The following is a 14,465-nucleotide window of genomic DNA, read 5'->3' on the forward strand; positions in this document are numbered from 1 at the left end:
ACAGTGCACCTCTTCACTGTGACATTCGGCATGTCAAGTAAAACAGAAGTATATCTCAGCCAACGAGCCACGGACAAATGACTAGTTCTTTGTTCTAAAAGAATATTAGCAACAGAATGTGGCACCAGGACTGTGAGTTCAGCATAACCCACAATGTCACGTGAAGCTAAGACTACTTTCTCTGCTGCTGCCACTGCTCTCAGGCAGCCAGGCAGACCCCCAGCAACGGGGTCTAGCTTAGCAGAAAAGTAAGCCACAGGTCTGAGCTTCCCTCCATGATCTTTGAGAAGAACAGAAGTCATGCATCCGTTCTTTTCATCAACAGCCTGAACAAAAGGCTTATTCGGGTCTAGAAGGCCTAAACTGTTTGGTCCAGTTAAATAAAGGAGATCGATGGATTTACTCAGTCGGCACTTTATTTACTTTGCAAAGTAAAGGAGAACAAGACATTCACATTCACAGCATGATGGTCTGCCAAGTTCTAACCTTAGACAAGTTGTTCCCTTGCTTTTAAGGCAGAGTCAAAACAATAACAGACACTTTGGTTAAACAGTTACCTTGGAAAAGTATGACAAACTAGCTGAGAAAAAACATTTTTATAGAATACATAGCATACTTCAATATATAAAGAAGGAAAGAACAATAATAAAATTTTCCCACCACACCATCTACAAACTCCCTCACCTCAATACATGACAAAGGTATTTTTCTTGCTAAGAATAAACCTGTCATTAACCGTGGTACTCTATTAATTAACTGAAAACTAGAACAGATAAGGTACAATGTTGTAAAACTGGTAAATATTTAAACTATTGAACACCAAAGAACTGTTTAGAGGCTGGAGTCTGTACTTTGCTGTTAAACTGAAGTCCTAAGACAGTGAATATTGTTGATTTGAAGAGTTAAACATTAGTTTAAAGTTGTTGCTGTTATTTGGTTAAAAGTTTATGTTCTTGCTGATCAGTTTTTACCTGCTTAAGGTTGGAAAAAAGCTTTTGGCTTATTATTGTATTACAGAAGTTTCACACTCAAATGTGTAATGTTTCTACTTTTTAAGGATTTCTAAAGTATCATTTTGCTTTGAACTATTTCGTATCATTTTGTTCTTGATAGTATAGTATTGATAGTTGTAGATGTTTTGTTTACCTGCTTTGATTGAAGAAAACTATCATCTATTTTAATAACAAGTTTTTTATGCATTTTCTGATGTGGATGTTTTCCATTAACGTAATCAACTCTAGATTGATGAGCTAAGCAAAAATATTCTAATAAATAAATATGGTAAAAAAGTGATTAATTATATGGTTTAATTAAAAAGAATTGTTTCTGATGATTTAAGACAACAAAAAGCTCTCCATATAAATTGTTTAGTTATTCATTGTTGTGCAATTTTGCTTGTTAAACTGTAAATGTATTAACTGTAACCACAAGTTATGATTGATTAGTCATTTAATAAAGGGAAAGAAATAAAGTGAGTGTTGGTCAAATGATTATAACTAACAATTTGTTCAGTTACCAGGTGTTATTAACATGTCAAGCTAAGCTTTGTGGCTGGACGCTTGGACCAGGAGTCCGTTTAAAGATGCATGTTTACTGAAGACTGAATAGTTTTCTTAACCTGAAATCAGGTTTTCCGCTTCAGAGTGTTTCCTCAACCTCTCTTTCAGTCACAGAGGTACATTATTTTATTGTTAACCCAAATAATTCAAAATTTTGTTTTGAAAATAGCGTGAATTCTGTATCATCTTTAATGTTTGTATATTGATGTGCATAATTAACCACAGTGTTTCTGTTGTCAAGAAGTTGGTAATATATGAAAAATGTAAATGTTTAATAAGTTTGAACATTCGCCTTCAGAGTATTACTGCTGCCACAGTCTGTATTAGAGAGAAAAAATGAAAGGGGTGGCCACAGGCGTGGCCAATGAGTGGCTAAGGGTGGCCATGGCCACCTCTGGCCCCCCATCTAGCTCCGCCCCTGAGCAGAGCACATCTGAGAAGGCTGCAGAGTTAACCCTGCAGTCTACCACTCTGGGTCCCTGAGGTCCCTTTAGCCCCAGATTGCAATGCACCCAGAAGGATGGCTTAAACACAGAGGTCAAATTTAATTGTAATGTACATTTGCTGTAACAAACAAATTTTAGCAATCTACAGAATTAATCATTTCTCTTTTTTATATGTTTATATTCACACGCATCCTGTCGTGGCATTCCAGGCTTACCATTAAGAAAAACAGGCTGCATAAGTACATTTTTACTCTTATTTTTTAATTCACATTTTATAGTACATTTTATTCATGCACGAGCAAGTATTTGTGTTTAAATCTATATATATATTATATATTTATATTATTGAGATGCATTTGAATTATTATTTTAGTTTACTTCATTGTAATTATGTTCCACTGCGCTAAAACAACGGATTCTATTGACGTGTAATATCGCGAGATAACAATCAGCTTGAATAACATTGACGAATTCTTTTCTTCAGAGAATGAATTAATCGATTATATCCATAGATTTAAAATTGTCAACATAATATTTAGTATTCAGTTGCAGTTTATATGAATACTTCGTTGAATAGAAAATTGAAAGAGTACCTCTTTTGTTTTGTTCGTTTTTTTTAAGTGTACAATCTTTTTCCCACAATCCTCAGCGGCTGCAGAAGAAAATGAAGTCGGCCATGTCGTGTTAGGAGTCGCGGAACGGAGGACTGTGTTCAGGGAGAAAGGCTCATTTATTTGTGTTATGCAGACTTAGAACCCGGCTTAAGAAATCTCATCATTTGACTTTATTTGTACTATAAGCATTTTATTTGGAAGTTAGTGAATTATTGAACTTAGAGTGTAAAATATGAGCGGAGGAGGGACACCGTATATTGGCAGCAAAATTAGCCTAATCTCTAAGGCCGAAATCCGCTATGAAGGAGTTTTATACACCATCGACACTGAAAACTCGACAGTCGCTCTCGCTAAAGGTAAGGAGACGCATCAAAAATGGATATCACTGAAATAGTTTTACTTCTGCATAATGTGGGTTTAGTTTTGTCAGTGTGTCACTAACGCTGTTAGCAGAGTTAGCTAACGTAGTGTTAGCCGTCTAGCGGCTAAACTGCAGTGATGCTCTTTTGTTTACGCTGAATTCGCCCTCTGTTTCAATCTACCATTGACAGAGTAGTAGAATAAGACTTGAGCATGTCGATGTTTTTAAAACTTTTCCCCGGCTTCAATTATATAATGTTTGTACTACCGTTAGCTGATAGCATAGGCAGGATATTGATGTTGCATTGTCATATTCTCCAATGTTTCAATCGATATTACATGAAAACACTTAATTATTACCACATTCGTTGTTGGAAATTTCAACCCCGATTACTAATTGATTGTACCGTGTATAAATTGGCGTGGTGGTGTTGTATTTATTTATTTTTTTCTATAACAGAACGAATATTCTAGATCAGGATTGGGGGGTCTGCAACGCTTTTCATCCAAGGAGCAATTTTTGGGCTATTAATATAGCAAATATTACATTATCTTTAAGAATCAAAAGACTGCACTTTAAAAAATGAAATTGTGTAGAGCTGTTTTAAACGAAATTTCTTCTTGGCGAAGTAACGAATATAGAAAAAATATAATTTTTTTTGTTAAATATCCATTGGTTTCTAATTTTAGGTTCAAAGTAATACAACAATGTAAAAGCTTTTCAGAAGGAGGATGGCAACAGGTTGATCTGGTGTCAAAGTGGTTCTAGGATGGGCCGTGTGGCTGCAGGTTTTCTTTCCAACCAAGCAATAGCACACCAGACTCCATTCATCTCATTATGTTAAGATTTGACTCACTTGATGAGATGACAGGAGTCTGGTGTGTTATTTCTTGTCTGGAAAGAAAACCTGCAGCCACACGGCCCTTTCTGGAACTACTTTGACACCCCTGATCTATAACAATGCAGCTCTCTATGCAGAGCTCCGCTAATGAGCACAAATTGGAGGCAGTTGTTTGGAAATATAGAGAAATTATTACAGGAAACCGGCCCTCAAATATTTGAGTTAAACCACATAAAAAAAAAAAAAACATAAACTAAAATATAAAAATTATCAGTAGCACTTTTTTATTTGGTTGTAGACATATAATGCAACCAACCAATGAAGAAAAAAATGCTTTAAACTTTTTGTTGCTCTAAATTTAAAAACTTCATTTTTTCTTGCTTTTTAAGCCAGTCGTTAACAGCCATTTGTAAAGGTCCAAAGAGTCCATTTTGGTTGTGAAGTTACAGATTTTAAAGCCATGTTCTTTCTTTTTTCTTTTTTTCCTTCTTTTTTTCTGAAAGTTTAAGTTGATGGGATGTATACTGGAAACCACACTTACATTGCATGAGATTTAAATGATTTTTTAGTTGGTATCTAAACAGCTGCACTGTTTTAAGTTATGTCTCAGTTTACATTAAAATGTGTGAAAATTTCTAACTAAAGGACCAAATGGTTTGTGTTGGATATCCACTGTAAAAAAAAAACAAAACAAAAAACCCCCGAAACAACCAGTGGTTTAATTAAATGTTAACAAAAGCGGCGTATATTGACGTGTCAGTACTGCAGCTGATACCGGCTATATTTTTCCAGTAAAACATCACATTATTTTGAACATACATACTCAAGCCATGTAAGTTGCAAGAATGTTGAGTTAAGATGAGTAAGAAGGACCAACATTTCTTAAATGCACTGAGAATCTAAAAAAAAACATAGAGGAAAAAAACTAAGCTAAAAACATTATTTTGTTTAAGGTAAGAATGTATCATGTAGTCCAAATTACATTTTTACTCAAAATAAACATCTATTTTGATTGATTCATTTATTAGTATTTCCATGGGGTGGGAAAACAATACTTTCTTTTTATCAGTTGATATTCTTAAAACTTTTAAACTAAACCCTAGCAAATTAGAATGAGCTTTTAAATGTAAAGAATTAAACTTCCTTTTGAGATCAATAAACTATTTTTTTTATTAATTTTGATTGAAATGGAACCACAGAATAAGTAGGAGTAATCTTTTTTTCTTCTCTTTTTCTGACAATCAGTTCGTTCCTTTGGCACTGAAGACCGTCCCACAGACAGGCCTATACCACCTCGGGATGAGGTGTTTGAGTACATCATCTTCAGAGGAAGTGATATAAAAGATCTAACAGTTTGTGAGCCACCCAAAGCCACCAGCACCCTGCCTCAGGACCCTGCCATAGTTCAGGTAAGTCCATTTATTTGTGAACTGTTCAATAGGCTGGTGTAAAAAAAAAAAAACTGAGTTCCTGCAACATCCAATTTCCCTTTTGAACCAATAAAGTATTTTTTTTATTGAATTCCAGTAGATGGATAGGTGCATTATTAATAGGGGAAATTCACCTGCCCGATAGCAAAGATATAAACATTTAAAATACGATAAAAAACACAAAATTAGCTGACTATTATTCCAGTGATCAATAAACCTCAATTAATTTGACTGTTTCTGCCCTAATATTTAAATGGACCTACATTGGTTAATATTACATGGGTCAGTTGTTTTCATGCCTGTTGATGTTTCTATTCTCTCTCTTAGTAATATGCTGACAACTTTGAAGTGGAAAAAATATGGATTGGTTAATCCCTTTTTCTAATAATTAGCATAACCGTACACAGGTCGATCTCTACACTCTGCTAATCTAACTGAATTATTTACCTTTAAAGTCAGGTTGAATATAAAGACCACATATATTAAAGCCATCTAATGTGCCAACACCTGCTCAAAGCTTCCAATGAGACTAATCTCCATAAGCTGTATAAAAATGGAAGTTCATCTATTTTAAAGAAGTTGAAATATGTTTTATTCTTAAAAATGGCTGCTCCCACCCAAAAATCCCAAACATCAACATTGACCATTTGACGTGGATAATTAATCATCCGTCCAGGTTTACTTTGCCTGCTAGTACTACATTATTTTTTTGGGAAAAAAATAATGTAGTACTGCATACCTGTGAATGGCTCCTTTGAGCGCTGCATATTGACTGCACAAAGCTTGCAATTGCAACACTGTTAAATGCTGCCGTTAAGCTATGTTTCCACATTATTAATATGCTAAAGATCATTGATTAATTAGTTGCTCGGTTTTAATTTGCCACAAGGTGCATTAATCAATCTGTTCAGTTTTCTTTCCTGTTCCTATTAAAGGTGCTGAAGGAGATCTTGGAAAAGTGGTTCTAGCGAGCTGTATTTTTGAAGATGCACAACTATGTCTCCTTTCGAATTCTTCGAAACCAAGGCTTCAAAACACATGAACGTGCATGCTGTCTGCAGCGCGTCTAGAGCAACAGGAGCAGCTGCTTGCAGCGAGACAGGCAGCACTGATGATGCAGAGTGCTATAACTCTCCTGAAAGAGTTTAACACCTAAATTTACTTAAAATGCCAAAATCTGCCGGCAAAACATAATCGCTTTTATTATCCTAGTGCCTGCAGTTTGGATTACGGACATTAAAAACGCCTTCTAGCTGGTCGCCTCCACAGCAGCAAACCGCGAGGAGGCGACCCGGCCAGAGGCTGCTGTTGAATGGGATTCATAGTGACAACGCACCGCCAGTGTACGGGGGTCTGAGCTGCTCTGACAGAAATAACATTTGAAGGCAGGAAGGTAATCTGGATGAACTGACTGCACTGAAGATGTTTTCAGGAGGACTTTCTCAATTCAAAATAGATTCAAACTACTTTTTACCCACTGATCACAGCAAATATAGCCACCATTGTTACAGGCAAAGAAATGATATGGTAGCTCCGCCCAACCAGCCAGAGCAGCAAAGATGATTCAGCCGCACTTCAGAAATAAACTTGTACAAACATCAAAAATGAAGAAGCATGTGCGTTTTTGCTGCTTTAGGTGTGAATAGGATGACCAGACGTCCTCTTTTTCCTGGACATGTCCTGCTTTTGATACCTAAAAAAATCGTCCGGGATTTTGCTCGACTACAGTGCAGTAGAACCGAGCCTTGAGCTCTGGAGCGAACGAACCTGACCTGGTGATGGTAGCGTGGGCACCAGCGGCCCCGTGCTTCCCCCCCGTAGGCGGGGATTTTGAAATTCCCCCCGGACCGTACCCGACCCGGTGACGGCATGCTTTTCCCCGCCTGCCTTACAAGCAGACGACCATGATTGACGTGTCATGGAACCAATCGTGTACAACGGACCGTGTTTTGTGATTGGTGGACATTACTCATTGATTTCTCACTGCAGCGGGGATCATTTACTTTTGTTACACTTACAGACCTTCTATTTCACTGCTTTCTAAGCGGCTGTGGGGAGATCTTTTAAGTCACATGGTAAAAAATGCGTCAGAAAGGATCTCCTACTGCACCTTTAACGTATGGGTGTCTGTTGTCTTTTTTTCAGTCATCAATCGGATCGACCAGTGCAGGAGCTGCACCATCATTCCAGGGTGCTGGTCCCTATGCCCCATTTAGCAGGGCCCCTGTTCCACCTTACAGCCAGTTCGGAGGTACACCCATCGGATCGCAGCAGTTTGGATCTGCTGGAGGTAGGTCGATTCAATACAGTTCATATTTGGCCAAGTTTCTGTCTTTACATTGCTGAGCTAATTTAAATTGGTTCATGCAAGTCTTGGATATGTAAGAAAATAACAGTTGGTCTTATCCTTTATGATCACTAAATAAACCAAAGCTGTCCTCATCTGGGCTGCTGAGCTAATCTCATTCAGATCAGGGGTTCATTTCCGCTCCTGTAAGTCAAGTACAGCCATTAGTGTCAACAGGTGTCTGTATTGCCAGAAGTTTAGTATAAAAACAGCCTCCAGGCCATTAGTTTAATAAAACATTCACCATTGTAACCACCAAAATGATGCAGGCATATTTTTTTTTCATACGATTTGTTAAAAACTTACAGTTAACCACAAATTGTGGGGACAATGAGAAATCGTATTTTGAAATATTCTGACATGTATCAATCCACACTGTTTAAATCTGTGGTTAAACAGAGTACTGCAGGTTAAAAGTGAAGGCTTCTGGCTTTATCATGAAATCACTATTTAAACCGATTTGTAGGACAGATTACACTAAAGCTGGAGAAGTGGAAATGCGTTGTAAAATGTAAAAAAACTTAATCAAATCAGATTGTTTCCATTCACCTGTTTAGAAGCAGCGCTCGTATTTATGCCATACCAGTGCAGAAAACGGTGAACAGCATCAAGTTTCTGAATGAAAGGAGCGCTGTTTTAAACTGAGGTTTACTTTTCCTCCCATCTGAAGGACGTACCAGTCCACAGCGAGACTCTTTGGCGAAAAGCTCCCCCGTGGAGCCGGTGCAGGCGCCGCCGTCTGCAGCCCCTGGTCTACCTGCGGCTGTGGGACAGAGGAGTCAGACAGGAGGGGCGGCCAAACCCAGCAGCTCTTCCACCGTCACCCAGAAACCCCCTGATCTGCTTGAGCAGAAAAAAGGTCAGCCTTTAATAACTAATGTGTGAAGCTTAACACATAAACAATTATTTATTTATGTCTAATAAAAGGTCAGAATCAGATTAACCGTTTTCTGTTGAGGGTTGGGTAGAATTATCAAAGTTATTTCTGTTTGCTTCATTTCAAAATAAAGAAAGCTTTTTTTTAAATTTCTTCTAATTTTTATGTAAAAAAGATTTGTATACCCTTAAACATTTTATTTTAACAATATGAGTGGTGGTACAGCTGTTGCTGTAATTTATAGCAACACCTCCAACACAATGTTTTAATTTGGATTGTTTTGACATCCTTAAGGGAAGGTTTAAAGATTCCTGAAGCCTTTTATGATCGTCTTTAAACGGTGTTCTGCAGGTTTAAACCCATAGAAATGTCTGATTATAACGTTCAGGAAGGAGAATATGTTGTTCTGTGAAAATGAGCATTAAAAATAATCATACGAATGTCTTATTATCCAGCTCCTGACGTTCAGAAAGCTCCCCAGCCGGATCATGAACATGCTGTTGAAAACCGGGATCCCAACAGGCGTCAACTTGGTAAGAAGCATCAAGTTTTTCTTTTCAATAAGAGAAATTAGTTTGATTCTCAATTATGGCTAACCTAAGGTTTTAATTGAGTATAAAAGCATTTAGTTAAAGCCCAAACACAGCGTTCACCTTTAGATTGATCAGTTCTGCTTTTTTCCGATAATAGCAGGTGTTCAGTCTAACCGCCGAGGCCGGGGAAGAGGAAACCGCAGCAGGGGCAGAGTTAACATGCGCAAAGACGGCACCGTGAAATTCGATGAGGACTTTGACTTTGAAACTGCCAACGCCCAGTTCCACAAGGATGAGATCGACAAAGAGTTTCAAAACAAGCTGAAACTGAAAGGTAACAATTTGACCCATCGATGAGGAGGACATGTTACCCTCTGGTATGCCTTTATGTCCTATGCTTGGCAAAGAGAGAGACTAGACTTAGACAGATTTGTCATTTTGTTTACACAAGTGTAAAACAAAAAAAAACAGCTCTCTGGACATTAGATTTTTTTTAAAGTGCAGCCTTGAAAAATAAACAGATAAAATAGAAAAAACGTACTGAAGGGAATAAAATTCAAGGAGCTCTTTCTGAACTTTTTTCCACAAACAGATGACAAACCTGAAAAGGCGCTGAACGGAGAAGAGACTGCCGACTCAGAACATCCAGCCACTGAGGGCACCGCTGAGGAAGAGGAGGCTGCGATAAACGCGTGTTACTACGACAAGACTAAGTCCTTCTTTGATAACCTGTCCTGTGGGGATTCGAGGTACGACGAGCCAGACAGCCGCTCGGGCTCCTCTCATCTTTCTCGACTTTTACTGCTGTAGCTGCAGCTTGCAAGCTGACATGTTGGCTGCTGGTTCTGGTTTTAGATAATCCATTGAACCAAGCAGCTGTCACCTGATTTAAAAACTCAAATATTTAACAGTATCATCACTGCTCTCAGCAATATCTTCATATAAAAATGTGAAGTCTACTTCTGCTGACAGACTTTTTGTTTTTATCTCTTTAAGTAAAACGGGTGATGGTGGATTTCAAAGGTAAGTCTAAGCTTCAATTACATTTATCATGTTCAGTTTGATGTGCAAGCTTTCATTTATTCAAAGCAAAATGTGGAAAAGGCCCTGCCGGTTGTGTTTTTGTTATTTTTTAGTTGTTGACCATGTTCTGATTTTGTTTTTGTCAGGGAGCGCAGGCCGACCTGGGCAGAGGAGAGACGGATGAACGCAGAGACGTTCGGCATCCCTCTCAGACACCACCGTGGAAGAGGAGGTTACCGTGGACGGGGCTACGGTGGACCCCGTACGGGGCGGGGGCGGTCATCGAGCAGAGGTTATTTCGCGCCCCGGGGAGCCCCGCCTGGGTTCAGGGGCACATACAGAGTTGGCAGAGGAGGCCGGGATTTCCCTGACCTTGATTACAGGGTAAACCTAACAGCTATCTCCATATCACTGCATTTTTATAGCAACATTGTTTATTCAAACACAGCTCCAGCAGGTTGAAAAGGTTTTTTAACAGCTTTAAATGTATTTATCGCAAATCTCTCAAAGAAAACGGACCTAGTGAAGGATTTTTTTTTTATGCACAATACTATGACCAAAATCTGACTAAATCAGGAAATGAAACAACGTGATTGGCTATAAGGAGAGCAGAGACCGAGGAAACTCCCGAGTTTGGTTAACAAAACCTGTGGAGAATGTTACTATGGCGACTGAAACAGGTTGAGAAAACTCTTTGTAAAACGGAAAACTCAGTTTCCTGTATTTCAGGTTTAGTAAACATGCTTCGTGATTGTGTTTAAAAAGTGTCTTTAAAGGACACACTTCTAAAATGTTGGAGTTTTATAAACTTGACAACATAACAGACTTAAGTTTGTACCGGATGTTTGTTTTTGGCATTCGCAGCCATTTTTCCTTTACTTTTTTAAACGGATGTAGAAATGACATTGACTGGATTGAAATGTGGAAATAAATCCTGGTGGGGAGTGGCAGCAGTGGTTAGGGTGGTGGCACTTGGAATCCAGAGGTTCTGAGTTCGAGCCCCACTCCCACAGATTGCCACTCTTGGTTCCTGAGTAAAGACCCATAACCCCACACTGCTCTCCAGGCACTGCACAATGGCAGCCCACTGCTCCCCAAAGGGATGGGTTAAATGCAGATCAGTCTGACTTCCTTTCTTAAAGTTGTCTTTGATATAAGGAGCAGAACGCGCTCCCAAAAGTTCATTTCTTTCCTCTGTACTCGTGACAGTGCAATGACAATAAAAGCTGAAAAAAAAGTTGTAAGTTTCAACCTGCTGGAGTTTGGCTGAAAAATTGGAAAGTCAAAATCCACTAATTAGTCTGCTGTTAGATCAGATTAGGTCAGAAAAGCAAGACATGTCTCCCATTGTTGCCAGATATAGATAAATGAAATTAGAATGTTAGTAATTATAATTCTGTTAAACTCGAGCTGATTGCTAAATCGTCCTTTTTTTGTTTCTCTTTTCCAGAAGGATAACAAAGTGGCTGCATAGTGCTTCAGTGATGGATCCACAGGGAATTGTAGCCACTTCTGATAAAATAATATCCATTGTAGAAATTTCCTGCGGTCTCTACATTTTGACGAAGAGAATGAAGACGATATTTGGACACCAGCAGCTCGGTGGACTGTTGGACATGATGGGGTGACAGTCCAACTCCCTCTCTCTGCTTTGAGACTGTAGATTCTTTCTCCACAAGTTTTGTCTGAAAAATTCAAAGATCCCTTGTAAATGCAAAGCTTTGGAGTAATTGCGTACTTTTTTTGATCAGTCTGAATTCCTTTCTTAAAGTCGTCTTTGATATAAGGAGCAGAACGCGCTCTCAAACTGTGAGCCGATCACAGCCCATGTGATCCATAGCTTTACTTTTTTTTCACTTTTTGATATATTTTTTTTTTTCCGGCACCAAATTTGTCATCCTCCTGTTGCACCGTGTGTTTTTTTTTTTTTTTTTCCTGCACAGTTGGGTTGCCATTTATTCAGTGTTTTAACTTTCTAGTAGTTTTTTTTTCCTGTAACATTCATTTTCTGTGATGTAGTGAGGCCAAACGGATCAAAAATTTTAATTTGTAAAATAAAAATTGAATGTAAGACTAGCTTGAACCAGAAGACTTTTCCAGCTTTGTATTCTACGTTAGATCAGACCTGAGCCCTCAGACCTCCTCGTTTTCCTCCTGGTTTCATGGCTGGATGTCCGCTGGTAGCGAATTCAAGAAACCAAACTCTTTGGTTTATCACAAATCTTGAGCTGTACTGGGATTTTATGAGTGCAGCTTTTATTTAGAATCGGGTTTGTTTACATAAAGGATACAAGATATATTTTTTTCCTAATTTGTGTAAATTAATAAAATTATACAAGGTCTTGGCAACAACTTCTATTTACCTAAATTTGCTGCTCTGCCAAAAAAGAAGTCTTTAAAACAGAAATTGTCATTGAAATGTATGCGCTTGTAATTTCAGTACTTCTAAGAATGATTGTTGGGATTTTTTTTTTTTTAGTAAAGGCGTCCCTTTGTGTTGTACTTTTGTCTTATGGATGTTTCTCCCACAATGTCAACAGGCAGCAAGTCTCCCTGCTAAATGAAGCACTTGTAGTGTTACATGAGTTGTTTACTCAGCGTCTGCAACTAATTCAGATGCATTTCTAACTGGATTTTGATCGATTGTAGCTCCATTTGTTGCATTGTTCTCAGGAGTGAATTTATTTTTTTACTGACTTGTTAACAAAGGGACAAAAGCTGGATGCGGAGCCAGTATTGTCAAGTTCTCGTTCATTTTTAAATCCAATCCTCAGACATTTTAGGGAGTGCCTTGAGTGTAGCGGTCTGGTTTGTTTCCCCTGCATTTCTCTCCCTTTAACTTAAATGTTACATCTTGACAGAAGTACTGCTAGCACTACAAGAGGAACATAGATCCTTTTCTTTGTATGTGGTCTAAACAGTAAATGTCTTGAAAAGGTTATCGCACAAACAGCTGAGAAATGCATGATGGCCTGAGGAATTTCTATTTGCTTAAACAGTATCTGATATGATTCGACTCAAAATTGTTATTCTAGCCAGAACTGACATTTTTCATGTTTGCTACTCTTTCCAGTCACTGGAATTGTTTTCTTGGGATATCGTTCAAATTAAGTTTTTACAAAAAATAAAGAGTTGTACAATTTACATGTCTTCCTGTTTTTATTCTTTTTTATATGTATATCAGATTTTTAATATCGTTATTTTCTTGCAAATAAGAATGTTTGTTTGGGTAAACTGGTGCTTTTCTAGCATCTCATCTCAAACTTGGTTTTTATTACATTTAACTTGTGACTCCAAATGACCCAACAATGTGAGTCTATTGCTGTCGTGTTGCCTTGGTGACCTGTCCAGATTGAAACCTGGCTTTTTCTTAGTAAGCACATTGCTCATTTAGTGAAATATCTAGATGGTGTTAATTGTAGGATTTCACATATTTCTACACAAATATACCAAATATAATTAGCTTATCTAGTCCCATCAGCTCTAATTAGCAATCTAATTAGCAAAACTTAATAGTTCTTTAGTTAATTAGTTTAATTAGTTCTTTTTTTTCTCTTCCTGATGTATAAAAGCCAATCTTAAAAATCTTTTTTTATTTGTAAAGCCAAGGTTTTCAACCTCCAAACTTTTTTGTCTTGTATGTTTATTGTGATTCAGTTCATACAAGATGGTGCATTTATTAAATATAATTTTAGATCATCTATTTTTTATTTTAACCAGAGGATAAAATAAACCAGAGGATAAAAAAAAAAAGCCATACATTTCTCACAATTCCTTTTGTATTTGTTGCAGTGTTTAAGATGTTCTACGAGGGGGAAGGTAACATTTATGTTAACATCCACTTTGTGAAGCTCATTCCTAGTAACACTCCAAAAACAATCTAGAAATAATTCAACTTTTCTCAAATTAAGTTTATTCACCTTTAATTTTATTAGGTAAATAAGATAAACTCCCAATGGAATGAGTAATTTTACTCAAATAATTAGATAACATGCAATTGAAATAAGATGATTGCACTTGTTTTTTTTTTTTCTTCAGATTTTTAAATGTAAATTGTCTTCTTATATTGGTGAAGTGTCTCACCTCAATTATTTCAAGAAAAAAATCACTTTTTGGGGGAGTGATGCCAGCACTGCTCACCAGGCACCTCACAATGGCAGCCCACTGCCGCCCAAGGGGATGGGTCAAATGCAGAGGTTAATTTTGCCAGTGTCACATTAATAAATAAATTAATTAATTACAAGCCAAAGTCACCCAGCATCACTTTTCTACATCTTAGGCAAATTTCTCCAATGTGAGATCAATAAAGTTAAATTGTTATTTAGATTTCAAATTTTTCCAGTTAGGTTAATATCAACGAGAAGCTTTGTTTGCAGTTTCCAGTAGAGGGCGCTAATGCTCTGAGGCAACACAACCTTTACCGGATTCAGGAGA

The 14,465-nt window shown here is 37.6% G+C and overlaps 1 protein-coding gene across 1 annotated transcript; it reads left to right on the forward strand.

Annotated features, from left to right (window-relative positions):
• Window positions 1-2,605: 2,605 nt before the first annotated feature.
• On the forward strand, window positions 2,606-12,412 carry lsm14a (LSM14A mRNA processing body assembly factor). The gene is made up of 10 exons (XM_015380726.1): window positions 2,606-2,975; window positions 5,067-5,230; window positions 7,397-7,541; window positions 8,269-8,457; window positions 8,931-9,008; window positions 9,166-9,342; window positions 9,601-9,757; window positions 10,005-10,031; window positions 10,178-10,415; window positions 11,482-12,412. Exons 1-10 carry the CDS (start codon window positions 2,852-2,854, stop codon window positions 11,503-11,505), a joined length of 1,323 nt encoding a protein of 440 aa, XP_015236212.1. The 5' UTR covers window positions 2,606-2,851; the 3' UTR covers window positions 11,506-12,412.
• The last annotated feature ends 2,053 nt before the right edge of the window (window positions 12,413-14,465 follow it).

The sequence above is a fragment of the Cyprinodon variegatus genome, unplaced genomic scaffold (genome assembly GCF_000732505.1).
Source record: "Cyprinodon variegatus isolate N-32 unplaced genomic scaffold, C_variegatus-1.0 Scaffold220, whole genome shotgun sequence".
In the NCBI taxonomy this organism is placed as follows: domain Eukaryota; kingdom Metazoa; phylum Chordata; class Actinopteri; order Cyprinodontiformes; family Cyprinodontidae; genus Cyprinodon; species Cyprinodon variegatus.

What these genes read in the sequence shown, in the direction of transcription:
- lsm14a (XM_015380726.1), top strand. Translation starts at nt 2,852, where the DNA reads ATGAGCGGAGGAGGGACACCGTATATTGGCAGCAAAATTAGCCTAATC. An exon ending in TCCCAACAGGCGTCAACTTG is followed by an intron (nt 9,009 to 9,165) that starts GTAAGAAGCATC and finishes TTCCGATAATAG; the next exon opens with CAGGTGTTCAGTCTAACCGC. An exon ending in CTGTCCTGTGGGGATTCGAG is followed by an intron (nt 9,758 to 10,004) that starts GTACGACGAGCC and finishes TATCTCTTTAAG; the next exon opens with TAAAACGGGTGATGGTGGAT.